General features: G+C 34.2%; 5 protein-coding genes and 1 non-coding gene across 7 annotated transcripts in view; 1 reads left to right on the forward strand and 5 right to left on the reverse strand.

Annotated features, from left to right (window-relative positions):
- Window positions 1-703: 703 nt before the first annotated feature.
- Window positions 704-2,185, reverse strand: LOC108577269 (general odorant-binding protein 56d-like). Its single transcript, XM_017940403.1, has 5 exons — window positions 2,053-2,185; window positions 1,255-1,330; window positions 1,087-1,178; window positions 890-995; window positions 704-804 (listed from the first exon to the last, which is right to left on the reverse strand). The coding sequence occupies exons 1-5, from the start codon at window positions 2,098-2,100 to the stop codon at window positions 725-727; spliced, it is 402 nt and encodes a 133-aa protein (XP_017795892.1). The 5' UTR covers window positions 2,101-2,185; the 3' UTR covers window positions 704-724.
- A 3,381-nt stretch (window positions 2,186-5,566) lies between these two features.
- LOC108577277 (UPF0687 protein C20orf27 homolog) lies at window positions 5,567-8,972 on the forward strand. Of its 2 annotated transcripts, none has more exons than XM_017940411.1 (5): window positions 5,567-5,680; window positions 7,421-7,538; window positions 7,623-7,760; window positions 7,919-8,105; window positions 8,177-8,972. In XM_017940411.1, the coding sequence occupies exons 1-5, from the start codon at window positions 5,668-5,670 to the stop codon at window positions 8,231-8,233; spliced, it is 513 nt and encodes a 170-aa protein (XP_017795900.1). In that variant the 5' UTR covers window positions 5,567-5,667; the 3' UTR covers window positions 8,234-8,972. The 2 variants fall into 2 exon arrangements, with proteins under 2 accessions (XP_017795900.1, XP_017795901.1); XM_017940412.1 differs by lacking the exon at window positions 5,567-5,680 and adding an exon at window positions 7,298-7,362.
- Window positions 8,973-9,548: 576 nt separating this feature from the next.
- Window positions 9,549-14,283, reverse strand: LOC108577281. The gene is made up of 5 exons (XM_017940416.1): window positions 14,211-14,283; window positions 11,398-11,532; window positions 10,990-11,273; window positions 10,459-10,692; window positions 9,549-10,019 (listed from the first exon to the last, which is right to left on the reverse strand). The coding sequence occupies exons 1-5, from the start codon at window positions 14,281-14,283 to the stop codon at window positions 9,549-9,551; spliced, it is 1,197 nt and encodes a 398-aa protein (XP_017795905.1).
- Window positions 14,284-17,350: 3,067 nt separating this feature from the next.
- On the reverse strand, window positions 17,351-18,568 carry LOC108577253 (RING finger protein 121-like). Its single transcript, XM_017940386.1, has 4 exons — window positions 18,427-18,568; window positions 17,729-17,971; window positions 17,495-17,645; window positions 17,351-17,395 (listed from the first exon to the last, which is right to left on the reverse strand). Exons 2-4 carry the CDS (start codon window positions 17,851-17,853, stop codon window positions 17,351-17,353), a joined length of 321 nt encoding a protein of 106 aa, XP_017795875.1. The 5' UTR covers window positions 17,854-17,971; window positions 18,427-18,568.
- A 1,412-nt stretch (window positions 18,569-19,980) lies between these two features.
- Window positions 19,981-21,965, reverse strand: part of LOC108577282 (cell death specification protein 2) — a 3,186-nt gene continuing 1,201 nt past the window's right edge. Inside the window, exons 2-4 of the mRNA XM_017940418.1 lie at window positions 21,268-21,507; window positions 20,318-20,499; window positions 19,981-20,190 (exon numbers count right to left, since the gene is read on the reverse strand). Of these exons, the coding sequence (XP_017795907.1) occupies window positions 19,981-20,190; window positions 20,318-20,499; window positions 21,268-21,507 (632 nt within the window). The remainder of the gene's footprint in view (window positions 20,191-20,317; window positions 20,500-21,267; window positions 21,508-21,965) is intronic.
- On the reverse strand, window positions 20,671-20,743 carry Trnam-cau. Its single transcript has one exon. It is a non-coding gene; the product is annotated as a tRNA-Met (tRNA).

Consider the following 21,965-nt stretch of genomic DNA (forward strand, 5'->3'; position numbering starts at 1 on the left):
ATATTTGAATTTAACTTAATCGAATTTTGAACTATAATGTTCAATGTCACTTAACATAATTCAGTTTTAACTATATTAAGGTATAAAAAATATATTAACACATGCAATCTTATAAAGTTTTATTTATGAATAAATTTAAGGTAAACAGTCACGAAAGATAAGTGAGTTGACTGAGATTTATCACTTGCGTATATTATTCACACAAATCCTTGTACGATATACTAAAAATCAATGTGTCTTTTATCAAAAAATTGCGTAGAATTATGATTTTTAAACATGAGCATTAAAAACATAGCTATTTGATACATTATCGACGGAGCAGGTATTACCGACCATATTATCATTTTCAATTGCAATCGCGCCATCAATCCATTCAGATTATTCTTTTTTATCCAGCTTTAACTACAATTTAAATTAAAACATGTCTCACGTCTTAAGAAATCATTTCTGCAATTAACGGATTAATATTCCAGATTCCATTTGAAACATGCAATTTTAAAAGTATAATATTTCGTGCTAGATCAAACAAGGCAGGAACGTGTAATGTCTTTGCATTGACGGGGAAACATATCTTCGGAGAGGATAATGAAGAAAAAAATATATACGTGAGGTAGTTGTAAGGTACTCATTTATTAATTCAAATTTACAAATATCTTATGTCAACTTCAATGTAAATTACATTAATTATTGATTAAATAATTCCTTTTCCATGATTTACAGTTCTTCACTCAAGTACAGAGAAAGTCTTGTTCTTCATGAAACATGACGCTATGTTGGCTGCCTTCTTACAGTCATTGGCGCCAGCTGAAATTACATTATTAACAATGTAATTAATCTAAGCAAATTAGAAACCATACTTAAAGTCTATACACAATAAGTAGCTACTTACTGGCAGTTTTACATTTGTTGATTATAGTCTCAACCTGATCCTTAGGAATATCACTTGGAGCCTTTGCCCTGGTAACTTCTTCGTTCACGCTGCCGTCCTGGTTCATCTGTACCAAAAGTAACAATTCTGTTTCTCTCTCTCCCTTCCTCTGTATGATTCTTTAATTGTATTATTAATGAAATAATAGCGTTACTTACGATTCCAATTTTCTTCAGCATACAAGAAACGAAACAACCCAATTTCTCGTCATCCTGTGCAAAATTACCCTTCTTCGCGTTCTCTACCACCTCTGCAAGGGAAACAACATCGATGAAAATTTTCTATTCAATTGTTTACCGTAAAATGTTTCGTTATTTTCAACCTACGTGGATCAACGCTAGTCTCTGCGATACAAGCGGTTTTGTGTTCGGTCAGTTTGGCTTTTTGCTCGTCCGTGAGTGCCTGAAAAAAGGTGGTGTGTAAACAGTATTAAAATACGCTTTGAACTTGTCGTATCAACATTAAAATTAGCAAATAATCGGTTTTTTTTTCTTTTTTTTTCGTAGACGAGTAAAAAATGTTTACATGTAGCCCTTTCTATCTGAAGTTTATTTATTCGAAACTCGACTTTACACACACGAGATATATCAACACCTATACACGTATACAATTTCGGTTTAATCGTGAGAGCGAATTCAATTGAAAACACCGAGATTCGTTTATCTCTTGTGCAACGATACAGAATGTACAATAATCTTCCAACGAATTTCGAATAACTTAATACGTTACTCCAGAAAATCACACGTTACTCCAAATTTCCTTCAGAGAATCAGATACAGATGTGTTCTGTTTATTACATACAGAAGTTTTCTGAATCGTTTGAACAGGAAACGATTCGACATAGGGATGCTCGGATCGTTCTTCACTTCGAAACGAATAAAATTTTATCGCGAGGGAATTGCAAATTCCCAGATTAACATTAGATGTAACATAATTGAAAGATGGAAATAAGAAAGTTTGGATAAAAATTAAAACTCGAAAATGCCACATTTATCATGGGATATTGTAATAAAAATAAACAAATCCAACATAAATTGGCACAAGTGAAGCGGTGAATTTTGACGATACAATCTTAACGAAAAAATGCAAAAGAAGTTAAAAAAGAAAAAAAGCTCGAAAATTACCATAGCACCAACGAAGCAGAGGGCAAAGACGACAGCGATGGTCTTCATGATTTCTGTTTTATTGCGCTGGCCTGCGTACTACGAGGTTAGAAGTCTGTTCGAATGTTCCCTGAGAACTGAATACAAGTCGAATGATCGACGAGGTTTTATAGTTGTAGGTACGATCCACCGCACAACACGACGGACTAAGCCGTCCCATGATTTCTCCCTCCATCGTTCCACCCGGTAAAACGGTTCTTTATTTTTCGGAATGGAAGCGCACCGATATTTTACCACAGGCCAAATATAATATTCATCGATTACATAACGATAATATATCCGAAAGATCCTAGAGAGCAGCTCATTGACATCGAGAAAAAAACGTGCCTGGTCGATTCGTTCCGTTTTCGTGGCTTTCGTGATGGTGCAAAAAAAAGAAGAAATAGAAAAATGAACAGCAGATATCACGAAGTGACGCACGCATATGCGCGGTGCTGGTTTTCAACTTAAATAATCGTCTCTTTCTCTCTCTCTCTCTCTCTCTCTCTCTCTCTATAGTCCTGTTTTTTATTCCTCTTAGTCAGTTCCGTAAAAATTATACATGGAAATGATCTGTTTATACCGAGTAATTGCTCTTATGACCACTCTGATTTATCACATGGTAATCTTTTTCCGCAACCACTGTATGAAATTATCTGAAAATTTATAAGCTGTGCAGTTTTTTTAACGTCGTATAGTGTTACTAATTTCAGTGTACCTTGGTTAAAGTGCTGCCGAGATGAAAAAATCTCCATTGGGGATAATTAGCGGATAATTAGCATCGTAATGTACATCTTTATGTAAACATTCATTTTATTATTATTGCTGCGTTACTGTGCCACATCCAGACAGAGGATATTAGAGTGTTGCATTGACAAAACGTATTAAAAGTGACAAAATTATGCCTATTTGAACGCAACATAAGTACGTAACACTCAAGGAAATGTATCAGCGTGTCGCTCGAAATGCTCGAGGGAGCAACGAGTCATTGAGAATTTGTTTCTGCGTGCAAAAAACCAACGCCGATTTTTACTAGTTCCTCCTTCTCGAATCGCCTGAAGTTACGTCGATAATTCACAAGCAGGAGTGACAGATCTTGTGTTATTTTTCTTTTCCTTGTACCCTATTGAATTTCATCGTAGGATCGAACGGGACTCGTGATTTTTACGACTCGCTTCTCTCTGTTCGACGTGAAGGTCACGGTGAATGTTTTTTTCTGAGTGTGTTAGCAACTTATTAATAGCATGGTATATACATAGTGGTTTTAAGTGTACCTGATAGGAAGAATGATTTTCCTGAATCGATTATACCATTTAATTGGCTGAACGTAATACAAATAAAACGTGTTATGCAATTATATGAGCTGTTGTTTTTGAAAGTGGTATAAGTTCATTATTTTTTTTTTTTATATCTAACTAAACCTACCATTAACTAATTTTTTCCAAAAATGGACATATACCACTTTAAAAAAAAACGGCTGATATGTATATATATATATACACATCTCTCTCTCTCCTTTTTTTTCTTTATTTCAAGAGCAGTCATTGCTTAACGCCCGATGGCCAACGATATTTAAATAAATGTATGCATAAATTTTCGTGGGAAGAAGGTGAAAGATTAATGGACAAACTTGAGTCATAACAGGTTCAAAGGTTCCAAACATTTTCGTAATCCATACATTTTATGACTTCATCAATCTAAGCGAAACGTGAAAGAAATTTCGGTCAGGACGAAGTACATATCCATAAAATATTCCAGACAAATTGTTCTGTAAATGTTAAACGTATATAGTAAACAGGTTAAATTTGATATATGTAGAATAAGTGGAAATTTGCACCAGATAATGTTAGAATTATTTCTTTTACCCGAGACATTTGTATGTATATAATAACATGTTCTTCCTATCTGAGTGATTTCACCGTGAAACGTGAAACACGATACGTTCGAGATGATTTCTCAACGGTCAGCCGTTGCACAGGAGAAACGATAAGAGCCACAGACGGTTTTTTCTCTAAACTTGGAAAAGGCGAAAATTACTTTTTCATTCATTCGTTCGAGTACCAAGGTAAATTATAAAATTGTAATTACACGTTGTTTACGTCGGATGCCTCGTCAGGGTAGAAATTGCTCGTCGATTCGAGGAAATCGTTATTTGCAATATTGACAAAGCACGATTAAACATCAGACAGCGATCTGTCTAATCCTAAACGTCGACCTTTTTTATTCTCTGCCGCTGTACAGTTCGACGAGTGCCTCGAAAATAACGAATAAACAACGACCAACTCGTGGCCACGTTGATATAAAATTGCGACTAACTAGTTGATTTTTAGGTAGCTTACAGAGCTAATTGGATCGAGCTGGAAATGATAAAATGTTAGTGAGAAATATTCATTTCTATCATTTTTTTCCTGTTCGACATTATTGATGTGTTTGTTTTGAAAATTGCAAGAAAGCAGTAATGATATTTTCATTACGACGGCTTTTAATTCTGCAGCTGTTTCTCGTCGATGTGTCCATTTATTTTTGACAGTTTTGTAACATAGCAGCAGAAAAAAGTATTTTTTTTTGTCCCCCGTGAGAAAAAACCCGTTAAAACAAGGCATCTGCAACGATTGAAACATATATTTTACATTGCTGTAAATTAATTCATCAATGCATTAATTGAAACGCAGAAAGAACTAATAAAACCTACCAAGGAGAACGAGTAAACACGAAATAAAGTCATAGTTGCAATGGTTACCGGATGTCGCAATTGCCGAAACAAGATGGTAATCGAAGATTATATTTGTCCATCATCGTTACACAGGAAATTGGTAATAAACATCATAATCATTGTTGCACACAATTTAATGAATTCGCATTAATTGTGATTTATTGGAAGTTTCCCGATGCACTTGTGCATATAAAATTATGTATAGTTCGAACTATTGTACTATGTATAGTTGAAACTTGTAGACTATAGTAGATTTCTCTTTTTACTTTGTTCTAGTAAATATGAAGAAAAATTGCATGTTCGTTGAATTGCAGTCTCCTGCACAATGCATATTTGTTTTCTTTTCGTTTCTATTTTCTTTTTTTTTTTTTGATATAAGAAGTCTTTTTCATAGAATATTTTTATCTAATATTACGAATAAGGTTATCGTGCTTGTATTTTACATGCTTTAAATCGTGAAGTAGTAGATCAAAGTTGAAACTTTTTATTCCACTTATCACTGCACAAGTTTTTTTTTTGCAGATTATGTGTAATTTTGTTCTGATTAATAAAAAAATGGAAATGATACAAGCTTGTATTTCAATTAACTTGAGTCTATAATACCGGAGATGTTGAATTTTTTAGAATTTTCTCAGTACTTAGTACCCTCCATAGTAAGCTTGAAAAGGAACGGAAAAATGAGAATGGAATTTGGGAACGATAAAAAAAAAAGCAGTGCTGCCATCAGTATCAAGGTAGTTCAACTATTCGATGCGTTAGACGTATATTCACAAGTGTGATATACGTACCAACACATCGGAAGAATAGCTTAGTCGTTGCGGTACAGAATATTAAATTAGTTGTGTGGAGTATGAAAGTACAACTGTCACATTGTCTTGTAAAACATGGGAGATAAAGGTAATAAAATATTACTTCAATACGTAATCGACCATGCCTTGTACGGTCACTCTTATCACTATTGAAATTCATCATTCTCTGTTGTTCACTGCAACCATGTATTACTGAAACTTGATGACTATTAATTAATTAATCACCTGAAGAATTATTTCGGATTTAAATCTTGATAGAAAATCGTGTGTTTTAATACTTTATCTGAAGCCGGTCAGTAGTTGACGTACTAGGTTAGGATACACTCGTAATTGGGTCATTTGAAAGCGCGCCATTTCGAACCTGTTTGCTATCGAACGAACTTTGTATTCTTAATTCACTTTGTAGATTTCGATTTTTTCTTCATAGCTTTCCCGCGTTCACTTTGCGTACTTGCAAAGGTCAATTCGTTCTGTTACATAACTATTTGAGATTTACGCCCCATGTGGGTATCCAGTCGATATCTAATCACTTTTAACTTTTAATATTTTGTAGGTTAAAAAATTTATTTGTACATTATGACGAAATAAGTGTACATTATGTAGAGAAAAAGTGGCGATTGATTAACTGTTTTGTACGAACAAGGACGTTGACTCATTTGTGCGTGTATACAAGAGAATATCGAATGAAATTTCTAGATTTTGCATTCAATTTTAAAAATCACGATACAGAAAGTGACGTATTACAATGTAATATTGTTTGCCAGGATTAAAACACTAAGTCAGATAGTAAACTTATACTTAATCTTACATTCCTTTTATATCTCGAAATTTTATACTATTGGCTTGACAGTGGAGTATTTTCCTCCTACATATGAGCATTATGTAAAGTATCACGTAATACATGTAATGATACACTCTTTTTACAACAGGAACTGTTATCTTTGTTTCTTATAGCCATTTAAACGCTTATATGTCCGAATTAATAATATTAAATATTCGTATGAATATTTAATTATATGTAAACAGAGTATTTGCAATTCATCAATGACTGTGACTTGTACTAATAATTCAAGTATTAACTGAGCGATTTTTAAATGTAGTAATAAAAACATTTTTAACTTACACAAAAATATACTGGTTTGTTTATTCCTTTCAAATTAATCTGCCGCGAAGGCAGCTGATACTTTGTGTGCAAGTACAAGAAAGAAATTATGTAAGAAAATGTTTAAACCGTGATTTTTCATTGAAGAAAATCCAATTTAAAGAATTTGTCTGACACAAAGGCTGAGTTGCGTAACTTACAATTAGTACTTATCTGTCAAAACTGTCACTCCGTTCGTTTTTATCGAGTTATCATGATTACATATTCTAATATCAACGGTCAACGTACTAAATATTTTATACTCATAATACAAAAGTGAACAAGACACTAATAATTAAAAATATACACAAAAACTTAGATTTTGGAACATGAGAATGTCATATTTAAAAGAAAATAAATCGATAAATTTACGACAGGTGATCGAAGTTTTTCGATAAACACGTAGTACCCTTAACAATTCATTTCCGGTCGAGAGGCTGTGACGAATACAATCAAAAAAGATTCAAAATTATTATGTAATCACGAAAAATATAAAAAATGAAATAGTAAACTTGTGATTTGTATTGTAAAATAGTTTTAAAATATTACAATTGTTATATATTATTAGAAATAGATATTTGCTAAGTATTTTGTAGAAATCAGCGGTAACAATTCATCTCGTCGTGAATGTATGTACATAATTCATTCAATGGACGTAAATTTTTACTGATTAAAAATCATGTTTAGAGCACCACGTACACTTCAGCGGAGGAAGTGGCCTCGGAAAAGACAACAATATTATGATACAACCGCAACGACATGGACAGATAGATGCTCATCTTGGATTTTTACAACTTTATCACAGGTTACACATTTTTTATTAGAAATATATAAAAAAAAAATGATTACAAATTTATATTTTCATACAACTGTTATTATTATTTTCTAGATATCACGTGGAATTCTCAATTCCGTGGAACCTATGTATACACGGGGACCGAAAATGTTCTGCACCAGCTGTAGCAACCGGAACTCATAACCTCAACTGCCATATTATAGACTTGATGCAAGAAAAAGAGGGTTTAAGGTGAACCACCTCTTACTGCACATTCGTACACTTCTTTATTTTATAAAACATTATCAATTTCGTAACATTATAAATATACAAAGATTTTTTCCTGTAAAGAACATCATTAAGAAATCTTTAGCAATCTCAATTACAGTCAGTTTTTATTTCCTTAACAGATTAAAATTAAAGCTGCTAGCGTATAAAGAAAAGATTCTAAAAGAAGAGGTGCAAATAATGTGTTGCAAGGAAGGAACCCCTTTGAAGATTCAGTTGAATGCACGCGTCTTGGGAAAAGACAAAGGCACCCCATTGTTGAGGAACGGGATACACAGCATTGGCGTGGAACGGTCGAACGAAGATGAGGTCTCCGAGTAGATCTCGTTGATACTGATATTGTTGCTCGAACATCTAAGAGTCGAGTGTTTCTTTCACAGGTGCTGGGTACAAAATTGCGAGCATCCTTGAGCATGCAAAGCCAACAAGAGCTCTGAAGAAATTCCAGAGACCAAGGAAGTTCGTCAAGGAAGCATAGCAGATGTATCCAGTTTGAGGGTGAACAATGTAACAGGGGATAAAACTGACGCACGAGAACGTTCCTTATTTCGAACTTTAATCGTGCAACTTGCAGGATTGTGAATCGCAATGAAATTTGTCGTTGCGGTCAATTAGCAATAATCACCGTTTTTAATCGTAAGAGCCGTAACACATATGCACGCGCGTTCAATTTCAAGCCTAAAGTAAGAATGTTTTATCTATCGAGGCAAGCCTATTCACACGGTCTATTTCAAACTGCACGATATAAACCTTCGAAATATGCGATGCTCGGTAAGAAAAAACAAAAAAAAAAGAGCTTTTCTTCGAATTTATTGCAATTGGTCCGACTGCACAGGCCTATCAAAAGACCGCAGAACTTCTTTTGCCCCTTGCGTCGATGATCGTGTTAACAGTGATAATTTCGGCGCAGGTAATAAAGTGTTCTTTTAATCGGTCTCTTTTCAAAGGATCACATCGAGATATGTATAATTACGAGTAACCGCCAATTACCGCATTTGCCTAGTGTTCTTTCTTAAACGAGAACGTACCACGCAATGCCTATATACGAAAAATCTATTACACCTTTTAATATCTATTGTCAATCTATCTCTAATGACAAAATTGTATTTTATTATCGTTTTACATCGAGCATAAATTTTAAACTACGAAGACATTAATCAAAAGCGAGTTTCACGAACGACGACGCTGTTTTCTAATTCCTTGCTAAGCTGACACGAATTATTAAAATGAACGACTTCAACGAAACATCATGCGTCTATTATTTTTCTTTAAATTAACATTCATCTCTCACGTTAAACCCCGCTGTTTATATCCTTGCACGGAGAGGCAGAATACAATTAGTTCAAAATCAGCTGGCTGTTCAAGATAACACCATAAAATAACAGACACAGTTGGTAGCACTGTAAAATGAGGGGAGAACAGTGTTCGGTGATCAATTAATTTTAAAAAAAGGACTAACTTGTGCCACGTTTTACGTTGTATCATCACAAACTTTTGCTTCCTAACTATTAAAATTATTCAAGTTTTACGTTCACAAACAATATTAACACGATCTGAAATTTAACACATTCGCTACCACAAGTTTTACATATGTCACTATTCATATTAAATTTCATCTATATATAGGTTAGATTAGGTCCATATTAAATTATAAAAATACGTACAACATCGAACAACACTAATTAAAACATATAATTTAGTATTTCACACACACTAGCAGCGAACATGTTAAAGAATTCTAAACGGTTATCGTCAGCACCGAAAACTCGACTGTTTCATGGGAATACCAGTCGGTCCGTCAACGAACTCGCAAATGTTGAAACCGAGTCTGGCCAAGGGATGACAGTTGCTCTTAGGATTGCCCCACTTGCCTCTGAAAGTCATCCAGCTGGGTAAGATATTGTTATCCTCTTTCAGAAGCAATTCCATCTTCTTCCATGTGGGCCAAGCGGTACCAAAGCCACTTTCATCGTAAAGACGCGGTAATCTGACGAATTTGTGTTTACCCGGTGCTGTCCAGAGCCCGTGCGATCCTCGCGCGCTAAATAGTATCGGATGGGAGCCGCCAGCGGTGAAAACTCTTTCGGGAAATATGGGCTTCTGGAAGATACCATTTCGCGTCTCTTGACTCTCGTAAATGAAGGTGCCGCTTCGCATATCGTACCGATAAAACGCGCCTGCGTCGTGAGCGGATACGTACATGGCCGATGGGTAATTAGCATCCTGAATTTTGGAAAAAAAAAAAAAAGAAAAGAATCGTTTTATTATTTACAAAAAATATACAACCATAAAAATACAAAGGGAATCTTCTAGGTCTTAATCTGTTCGTTTCTAAGCATGCGCCAAAATATATGGAAATTTCAAAAAATGTGACCATGAAAAAAATTATCAATACATAGCAACATTTGCCCCTTTGATCAGAATAATTTCGCCCTTCAACATATTTTCATATCGTCATAAGGCTCAAGTTAGATCAAACACCCTGTATACTTATAAGTGTAATAGAAATAATATAATAAACGTTTTTTTCATACATTCAGTTTAGTATGCAATCTGTATGAGCGTAAAGGAGAACATCTCTATGTGCTTTCTAGAACGAACAAAGAGTATTTCGTTTCCTTTCCATCTCGAAAGGAAACGAAACTGGCATGAGCTTATCTACCTTGAAATAAAGGCTCATGTGTTCCCAATCGCCCACATGGTTGCCATATTCTTTAAGCATTCCAAAGCACATCCCGCCCACGGTGGGTATCGGCCAGCTACCAAAAAATCCAAGATCCAGAACGCAGACTGCCTTTCCCTCGCTGAACGGATAGAACATCCAATAGGTCACGTGAAAGTGCAGTTTCCGGGACCTGTTCCCTTTTTTCTTCTTTTTCTCAAAATCACCAGGTTTCTGCAAGCAGTTCCACGAACGTACCGTTTCAATCAGCTAATCAGCAGAATTATCTCTGTGAACGTTGTGCACTACCTTTAACGTGTTCTAAGAAATCCTAATCTCCATTCTAATGGCTCATTCGAATGATTGCTACTTTATAAATCAACAAGCGGAAACTTTCTTTTTTTTTCTTTTTCTACCTTTTCAATTAGTCTTTCAACGAATTACTTCCTACTTTTTTTGTGCCCCTCTGCATTTCTACTATCGTAGCGTTTCTTGTTACATTATCCGTGAAATTTTCCCCCCTCGATCTACCTCTACACTTTGCTTAATGTCGCCATTCCGAATCTTCCCCGGAAGATCGTTAGTGAGGATCATGGACGACGACGCGAGATCATCGATCTGCACCGCGTTCTTCGATCCTATCACCGTCTCGTCCCCCTTTCTTTGTGACTTTCTTCCGTCCCTGATGTTCTTGAAATTTATCGCGTCCGTAGAAGCGTCTGAAAAGGCGCAGTTCTTGATCACAGCGTAAACTGGTACCGTGCCCGCTGGCTTCCGGCCGTACAGGAACGACGATCGATTCCCCAATAGTACTTCTGTCAAATTCAAAAACCATCGGATTCAATAAAACGATCAGAATTATATTTTACATGACTTTAGAATATTTTTTTTTCTTTTTTCTTACATTCTATCAGTTGCTTCTAATCGTTTGTCATTTACCTACGTCGACTCTGGTGCTAAGATAGTCATCGTTGGAGTGCATGTTGTCAAGAAACTCAGGTACCCCAAGAGGTAAAAAGAGTTCGCCAGGTGCAAGCCATACCAGAGGCGCCCAGTCGCGTACTAATCCTTTTACTGCAATCCAATTCAGTGGTAATGAATGGGTGTTCCTTAACAGGGGATTCCCCTTGTTTTTCGTCATTGTAACAGCTTAAAACAATAATACTTGATTAAAACATCAATTCTTAGTTTATTTTCAACATAATATTATATTGTACACCGTTGTTTTTATCCATTGTAACGATAAATACTTTACGTGTTTTTTTTTTTTTTTATAATAAATGCTAAGACCAACCATTCATGATAATAACAACCCTGTCGCGATGAGAGAAAACATAATTATGACGCCATTACGGATTAAGCGTAATAAATGAAACCGGGTGGTACGCATAGAAAGTTGAACATGTGTGTGTGTGTGTGTACGTAAAGGATAGGTGTCCTATAAAACTATTTAGACGTACTATCTAATGGAAGAGAAACGCAAAGAAACGGGAACGATATTGCGCACGTCGATAACTGTCAATGATGCTAACGACATTACCAACAATAACGTAATATGTTTATTAGAAAGCCGATTGGTTTGAGCAGCTCGCTTCGATACGTGCTACATATATTTAGGTGGAAAAAACGAAAAGCCTTGGGGGGTCTCTACTTTCATTGGATCCTAACCGGGTAAGATTATCGGTTACGCGACTGTGTGCACACCATCGTCCCACACGTTCCCACATTCGTATCTCCATTAACAGTTACATCGTCTAAGATGGCGTGTAAATCACCGAAGGACTCAAAACCCCGTTACACGAGGTCGATGCCAGTTGTAAAAATTTGTAAATCTTCTGAATATACTTTCGATCGATTCTCTTCTCTCTTAACCTATCTTTGTTTCTTTGTTAAACGCGAGATTTAACCGGTGAATGAGTATGTTTGATTAGAGACGGTTTCTAATAGAAAATTAAAAAAAATATTTTTTTTTTCTTTTTAGAGAAAAATTTTTTATTTTATCGTTTCAGCCAAGAAAAGTTTTTACCGTTGTTAGCCACGTGTGAATTCGCCAGTACCTTCGCGTCGAAACCGTAATTATTATGTACCGATACGGTGTTACCATGTTTGGTGTTACGGCACGTTTCCCCATTATACTTCCGCAATTAAAGAACAGGCGCCCACGAACGAGAACGAGTTTCTGGCTGTTTCTACTTTAACACGGCGCTTACATTGTCGCTGAGCTAATTATCCTGCCGCTTAGACCGGTCTGGAATGATTTAATTGTTATTCGTTTCGGACGACTACCTTCTCGTGCGAGATTTTTCACCGCGATAATTACGAAATCTTGTTACCGTATCCTCGAATAATTTACTTAAATCTACTTCGAGGAGAGGAAAAGAACGAAATCACTAATAGAGAGATGTACAGATTCAAAATGTGTGTCTTGTCGAAAGTCTTATCGCATAGATCAATGTAGTACACAGAGAGGACATTCGCTTGAAATAATGTCCCATAGCCACGTGTAACAACGTTCATGACGTTCTTTCAAAAGAATCTGCTAAAGTCATAGATTACAGAATATCCTTAAAACGTCTACTCAAATTCTCATGTTACGGTGGGAATTAGAGAGAGGGGCGAATTTCGCCATAGAAACAGTCTTAGAAAAAGAATAGCAACATGAGGGCGCTAACCAGTCGGGATAGAATTCACTTAATTATTGTCTACGCATGCGCGTAATACGAGCGAAATCGAAGATTAATGGAAACTCGTTTTGGCCTGCTTGACAATCGTGAAACCGGTCCAGAGAAATGGGACGATTGATTTTCAGCCTCGCAGCGATCCACAGCCGCGAGTTTTGTTCCCTGAAAATAGATCGGTCGATCTCGAAGGAGTACGATCGTGCTGTGTCCCGTATTAAGACATTCATGTTAACTACGTCGCAATAATTCGTATGGTCGTCCAACGAAACAATTTCACCGTTAATCCAACAGCTCCTCAGCTTTGACCAGTTACCATGGAGACCGTGTCCCGATTCAAGACGCTTTGGTGCCACTTTTACGAGCTTGTCGTCGCCTTTATAGTAAACATTTCTTCCATGGTAATTCGTAAAGTGACCGACCACGGATTCTTTTGCATATGGTAAAAGAAAATTACACTGAATCGTTTGCGAACGCTATAATTACGTAATTGCGATTACACTGAAATTACAACACGAAAGGTAACTTTGACGATGAACACGCGAGGAATTATTGAAAAGTTGTTAAACTGATCAGTAACTTGTTTTCTACGGTGATATATTTTTCGAATGAAAATTCATCAAATTATAATAACAAATAATGCGCTAATGAATTTACGATGTCCCTAATATATTGTGTAACTTGTAATTACGATATGTGGAAAAGACGCGGGAAGATAATATTCGCTTGTCAGGAGCTTAGTTTTTTTAAGCATTTATTAATGTTAATGATAGAAAATTTAATTTCTACCGCCTTGTTTAAATTTTTTTAATCCTTTGAAATCGCAAGTATGATATACGAAATAGAAATTTAAATTTAAATAAAAGTCCCGTAATGTCCCTGAATATTGTAACCATTTTTATAAAAAATTTTTAAATCTAACAAAAATTTATAATATCTCGCTTAAATTTCAAATACATTAATTTTATTCCAAACCCTCTCAGATGAACATGTCTTTATCGTAGAGTATATTTACGAATTATCGTAACGAACAGATTACGAGAAGTTGCATTTACTAAAATTTCAGTTTCTTACCTTGTTCGTCGTCGGCAATTTTCGAAGTCACGATCATGCGAACGATACACAGAATCAACAGTAAACACTGCATCGTATTCGATTTGTTCACGCATTTTGATAACTGAATGCCGGAAAAGCCGCGAAACTCAAAATTTTTTAACTGTCTGTCATTGTCGACGCGCCGTTTCCCGCCACCTTTGTATCCTCATGAGCTGTCACCGTTGTTGACCACCAAGCACCTTCAGAGAACTTTGAGGTTAACGATCTACAACACCGATCGTTCTGCTACCAGCTAGAGTGTTTCTCAGGTAACTGACCGGTTCTCTACATTCCCTGTGCCGCTTACTGGACAAATATTACCGTCGCTTACAACCATCGCGCACGCTGTTACGAAGATGCCGAGGGAAACTACACACGTAACGAGTTAACCCTCCTATCCAGTTGAAAGTTTAAATTACACTCGCGCGCTTTTCATTTTAAACACATGTACGCGCATGTGCACATGATAAGTGAGTGGATGTGAAAACTGTATACATACTACTATTTTAAGTCAAACTAGTTACATATTTGATTGCTTTTTTTATAGTACAGTTGGTAAGTTATACATATATCATGAAACATATCTTCATAGATACAATATGACAATTTTCTTACGGGTTTTAATTATATAAATAATTTTTCTGTTATTTAACTTTCTTTATGTACATTTCTAATATGTTATTTAATGATCATTAATTACATATAGGTTATATGTAACTCGCTAATATCCACGAATCTTTATTTTGTAGATTTTATTATATAATGTATAATTTTAGAGGTTGTTAACTTTCATTGTATAGGAGTTCGTTCACTCGTGAAACGTGTATACGCTTATTGTTCGAGTGTTCTATGTAGTAGATTCGTAGACATGAAATGACAATACAAAGAATAGAAAGCAATCATGATTTACGCTCGTGATTGCGAAAGGGATACGAATCGAGTGAACCGGAAACCGCGGTGGCCATTTACGATTAGTGAAAAGGAAAGCGCATAGCATGTAGTATAATTATAAGAATTACATTCGTAAATTTTGCGTTTTTAACATTCTTATTTAAATGCATAATATATTTAATATCTTTATAACTCATTTGCTTTATAATACTTTTGCTATATGTTTTTGGACGAAGTAAAATAAGATTTTGTGAGCAGTGCAAACGATATAAAATTACAGTAATGCAATCAAAGTGATCATGACACTACTTTCACTTCTTGCTGTTTTCACAGAACATTGTTAAGAACAATTCTGTACATGAACAATACAAAACTATTAATAGTTTTATTCGTTTTTTATACAGCGGTATTATTTACATTTTTAACTATTGTTCGTAAGTTATATAGAAGTTAATAACAATTTATATAATTAAATATTACACGTTTGAATTAATACTTAAAATCTAGCTAAAACACTTTCATTTTATTTTAGAAGTTATTTGTATTTTAGAATTTTTTACCATTTTATAATTTACAAAACACAGTGACCAGGGGGCTTATTATCACAATTAAATAGTTTTTTAAAATTACTTAAATAAAAAAACACTGCACTGTAATGTAACGTTTATGCAGTTTTATATGAATAAAAGAAGAAACTATTTATTATATACTTTTTCTTGTTTATGTAATAAAATTATATGATAATTTATCTACATATGCTATCTTTTGAAGTATTATTTTATTATATATTGTTGTAAGTAAACGTAGTTTTGTAATTACTTTAATAAAGTCTTAAATTTTTATTGCTATTTCTTGTATCATACTATGAAAATGTAAGGCTTTAAGATATCATTGCTAATGTACATATTTATATTAACAAAACTTTTATAAGGTTAAATGTTACATTTCAGTAGAAATGTATCACACAGTTCAGTAATTTACATAAATTTGTTGAGGATTAGCAATACATAAAATGACATCTAGAGGGAAGCAACGGAGACATTGTCACCAGCTTTTGTTCTTATACGCTGTCGCCTCGTGGCTCGCCTAGATGCGAATGAGTCTTGTGTCGATTGTCGTTAGAGATGTACAGAACGTCGTTGTACATTATAAGTACCTTGTAAAGTCTAACAGAATAATATAAAGTCTTAATTATCTAAATAAAGTAATATAAATTATAACAAAATTGTTTATAAAAAGATGATGGATTATATAAAATGTTCCTTTTTATTTATCACTTCAGATAACAAACAATCATTGTATAATATATCATCATTCATTCATTATATATGTACGTATTTTGTAATTTAAAGATGTATGTAGTTATTAATGTTATAAATAAGTCAAAATATCTTGTCTAACACAAAGGGTGAGGCATATAAAGTAGAATTGTTACTTAAGAGATACCCGGGTACCCGGGTTACTCGTGAGATACTCGGGTAAATAGAAATTATCCGGGTATCTCATGAGATGAGACAGCTAAGAGTAGATATCTATTATTCCCGACTGTTTCGGCAGAGGTTTCAAAACGATGTTGTGTAGAGTACAGGTGCACTTTGACACGTCGGCATCGTTACATCGCTGCGCGACCGATCCGCATTTGTTTGCCCGGGGAACCACCAGCGGTAGTGACTACCGAGATTTCGACTGTTTTATGTACATATTCGAGTACTCGTGAGATACCCGGGTCGATCGTGTTATTTTCATCTACCCGGGTATCTCACGGGTACACGAATACCCGGTTGAAAGTAATAGCCCTACTTGGTGCACAATTTTTCACAAAGAAAAGAAATTTAATAAATTTTATTTTACCCGGTTAAAAGTAATAGCCCTAATATAAAGTATAACAGCTGAATATTTTTGAAAATAATATCTATCACATTTTACACATATAACTCAACCTGCATATATCCGTGTAATATATAATATGTTAAAAAGGGAATTGCAACTTTATACTCACTTCATTGTTAATACAAGGAAGCAGCAAAACTTCTATCTTTTTATAATATTTTAAGATAAAATAAATGTTTTTCATTTCAACTTTCCAAGATTGAAGAATCACTTTCTCAGCTAACAATAAGAAGAATACTCTATTGCAATGAGCAACTATGCAGTTATTTTCAATTTTCACCTTAGCATCTTATGCATATATTCTATTTTCAACAAAGTTTTAAAAGATAATTTAGTAATCAAAACTTGAATGGTTGTCTGCAGAGTGGACACACTTGTGGAACCTGTAATACAATGTCAAGAGAAATTTTTAAATTACACTATCATATAAATTAAAAAACCTTTGATCTCTTTAGAAACTTTTAGTTATATAGTTTTCTTACAAGTCGTTTTTGTGCATGTTGCACAAATTTTTCAATGCACTTCTTATGAAAAAGGTGGTGACAGTTCAATTTAAACGTATTTTCAATTACCAATGGCATGCAACATATTGAGCATATATCTTCACTATCGTCAAATGATTGCTGATCTGGTCTATTGTCACAGATAAATGAGAAAAAGCATTTGTTACTTTATTGTACACAATATGTCTGTGTATACATTTTGAAAATACTTACGATTGGTAATAATTATGCCTATGTGGATGGTTATTTACCGGTCCAGTTGAATATTCATCATATATAAAATATAAAGCTATAGCTGCAGAAATAGCTAATGCTATTGCTACAGCATACACTGCCATTTTTCACTATCAAATGGTTTATATAACTGTAGATCACATGAACAAATTCAATAATTTGGAGCCTCGGATTCCTTCAACTTATAAATCTATTTTTTGAGCTCGACATATACCTACAATGCTAAAAACAAAATAATACATAAGCGGTGTGAATCCCGGATACTATTCACAACATAAATATAACCCCCCTCATGCGTACAGTTGAAAACATAAAACGGAATACACTACTAACAGGCTAGCCAACAGAAAATGCATAGCTCACTGACTGAATAAATGCAACCGCTGAAAATAAAATATATTGCGAATTTCATTTTTATTAAAATATTTATTAAGAACTGTTCATAATAAATGAAAATTCATTAGGATTATGTCGCTGTATGATGTTAAACATTCCAACATGTTATTAATAATGATTAAATTGCGTTTATCGTACAATTTATGCAGATTGTACCATTATTCATTGGTTACAAAAATAAATGACTGAGGATTATAAAGTCAAGGAAAGGGATCAACAAATATGGTCTCTAAACCTAAGACATAATCAAATAAGTGTCATCCAAGATTGGTACTACTTACGTTGCAAAGCTATAATAAATCTTTATATGTCCACCGTATTTCTTCGTATAAAAGTCAATTTACTGAAAAAGCGACTGGCAACCTCGTTAGAACTTATATTTTAAATTATGAAAATGCACTCAACGAAGTTAACGAAGCTGGACCAATGACGTACAGATGTACATACAACCTTTTGAAAAATATAGTTATGTATACCTAGTCTGTGTTTTATTTTTGAACTAATCGTGTGTATAAGTTATATGTACTATACAGAGATTGTAATTTGTCGAGTCCCGCCAACTGAACAGCACAGGGGCAAGGGGACTAGGCCGCTTGTTCCACCTAACCCCTTCCAAGATCCCCATTCTTAGGCTCTAGTGATTTCATGGCATAGTAGTAGAATTTTCGTATCTGCAGGGGATACATGGAACCGTAATGTAAATTAAATTTTTATATATATGTTCTCAGGTTGTGATTCTTTTCTTAAATATGTTATTATCTTTTGTTAAATATATTATTAAGATAAATTGTTGTTTTTTAAATTATAGCAATAGTAATTAATAGCAACAGATTTATTAAAATTAAATTTCTTTTTGTCTATGAACAAGATACCTTATCGCACCAATCATCAGTGTGACTCGAATGCTGTAGCGGAAAAGTTTACGTTATCATGTACATAACCATAGTATTAAAAATAAGAGATCTCTTACATTAAAGATTCGATGAGAGAGTAGGAAATGTAAAATTGTAATATATAATTGTAATAAACACAATTGTAAAAGAATCACAGCAAAGAATAAATGAATATTCTCGGTACTTTTTGTTCTGTAAATAGTTAATATTCTGAATCTATATGTATACGTCTAAGTACGTCATTGCGTTCGGTTCGTCGCTTTCTATCACTCCATCTCCTTCTGTTTCGATGCTTCCTCTTGACGACTTCTGTCACACAATGGACTTGTATAGATGTGATTGACTCAGCTAATAATGGGAATACGTGTGACCGAAGGTGGGGCAACTAATTTTGATTCGACAGCAACTTACGATCTTTGCATAGTATGTAAAAGTTCTATTTTAAACAATTGTTGCACAATGACAAGACTGTTTTATTTGTAATGCGTAGATTTTTATTTTTCAACAGTTATAAAATAATACATTTATTGCTATTTACATTAATATCCCTATTTAATCTGAGAAAACGAAATTATATCACACGTATTTTTTCATACTCAAAGATTTCCGTGGAAAAATTTCCGGGACGATTTTATGTGTACGTATAGTAAAAACTTTAAAATTATTTTCATTTATTGTTAAATTAAGATAGCAGAATTTTTTGTTTAGTTAAATCGACAAGGAATAAAAAATTTGTTGATGCGCTTTTCTTAAACAGAATATACACAGACTATGTATGTATAAATTAATAAATAAAATATGAAAATTTCTAATACAACAAATCTAACTGAGCAATTTAATATCACTATACAAGTACGACGCGTTTTCCAATGTCATTCGTCCGAAATAATCGTTTGATTGTCAAAAATTTCATTTAGAGCGATTTCTTCTTAATAATATATTTCAAATCTGACAATCCAAAGTTGTCGTGGAATGGGGGGGTGACAGTGTAACAGGTGTCATCGAGGAAATCGAACGGTCTATGGATTGCAATGGCGGTGCCTGTTGTTTAATCAACATATGTCGAAGACATTGTGCTTCCTCTCGAAGCGTTATTACTTGCGCCCTTAAAATTGCGTTTTCGTGTTCCAACATTGTTGCCCGCAGGGCAATCTGAAATAAAACCTCGATTACATTAATATAACGCAAACACTTTTGTTTTATCTAACAGTTACGCATTATATTACACTGTTAGGTACTTTTTATTATCAAATACAAATGTAAGTAAATGTTCACTAACATGATCTTCTCGAATTTTACGAGCATCTCGAGATTTCTTTGCAGCTTGGTTATTACGTTTACGTCTTTCGTAATATTTCTCATCCTTTTGTTCGTCCGGTATTGGCTTCTTTTCGCTTCTAGGTCGTCTGTGCACACTCGTAACGCTATTCGTACCCAAAAAGTGATGGCTAACCATGTTACCTATTTTACCGACATACGTTTCATTCATCGATTGATCGCAACCAGACACTGATTACAATCTTCAAAATTGTGTTTAAGAATACAAAATATACAGTGAATTTTCAATTTATATTTTTATTCATACAATGTCAAATAATATATTTTTCAGCACACAGGGATGCAAAAATAATTTGCCCCGGGTGAGGATCGAACTCACGACCTTAAGATTATGAGACTTACGCGCTGCCTACTGCGCTACCGAGGCCGTTGATAATACATTTTCTTAAAAATAAGAAAAAGCTGCACTATTCTAAAAATCATTCTACCAATTGTTTTAAAAATATAAGTATAAACTGTATAAATATTTGAAACAAGTAAGTATATCATTCGTGCAATGTGTAAGGAGCACAATAACAAGAAGTGTCAAACGAGTAGCACATCGATCATTGTCACGTGTACATCGTTCATATATTGTAAATTGATTTTATTTGCAATTTCGTTTTGCATATATTTTTCCTTTTAAGAATAGTTTACAATATTTTTCTCAATGAGTATTTATTATAAACAGTGTATTGAATTACACACAGAATGTCCAGTCGAATAAAAAGTAAATTTTCTTTACTAACTAAAAATTAGAATTATTTTGAAAACAGGTAATATTTGGGGTAATGCATGTTCGTCAAGAATTGTTTTATTTTTTTTCAACGTGTGCCACTACCTTTATAGTTTGTGCACCCATACTTTTAAAACACCCTATACACAATAAACAACGAAAAAACGTCGACTTACCGGTATTAGTGTTTGAAAACGCAGGCGGCATACTTATGGACTGCATTAAAGGCGGCACCGTAGTTATGAACGGTGGTTGAAGTAAAGATCCCGGCAGTGAAAACGCGGCTGACAAAGATGACGGTGTTAATGGCGATGGTATCCGACCGATCGCCGTATTCGATGGGTTAGAATTATCTAAAATGTCTGCACTGCCAAAACCGTAGTCCTTAGAATTGTACGACTCGTATCTGCACAAATCTATAAAATTCATATAATTTATTAACCACCATATCAACATTTCACAATGAAGTCTATGTTCTTTTAAGAGATGCATACAACAATCGAATTATTTAGAACGTACTGAATATAATTATTAAAAGAACTTCTTTTCCATACATCACCCCCATCATCACCCATGAAATTACTGTGTATTTTTTCGCAAAGTGAAGACTGATGTAAAAGTGACTTTACATCAGCGCTGGGACCTCAATTTTAAATTTTATTTTTTGGCGCCCCCATTAAAAGATATTATAGGTTAGGTCACCCTCTGTCCTTTCGAAAATAGCCTTCTTCCTTTTGTTATTTGTTTATATTATTATTATAAGGCATGTAATTAAATCAATTTTCCTTTGTTTTTATGTTAAACTATATTTCAGGTGTCAAAATAAATAAATAAATAAGTACATAAATAAAATAAATATTACGTGAAATCATAA

This window comes from Habropoda laboriosa, unplaced genomic scaffold (genome assembly GCF_001263275.1).
Source record: "Habropoda laboriosa isolate 0110345459 unplaced genomic scaffold, ASM126327v1 scaffold713, whole genome shotgun sequence".
Taxonomy (NCBI): domain Eukaryota; kingdom Metazoa; phylum Arthropoda; class Insecta; order Hymenoptera; family Apidae; genus Habropoda; species Habropoda laboriosa.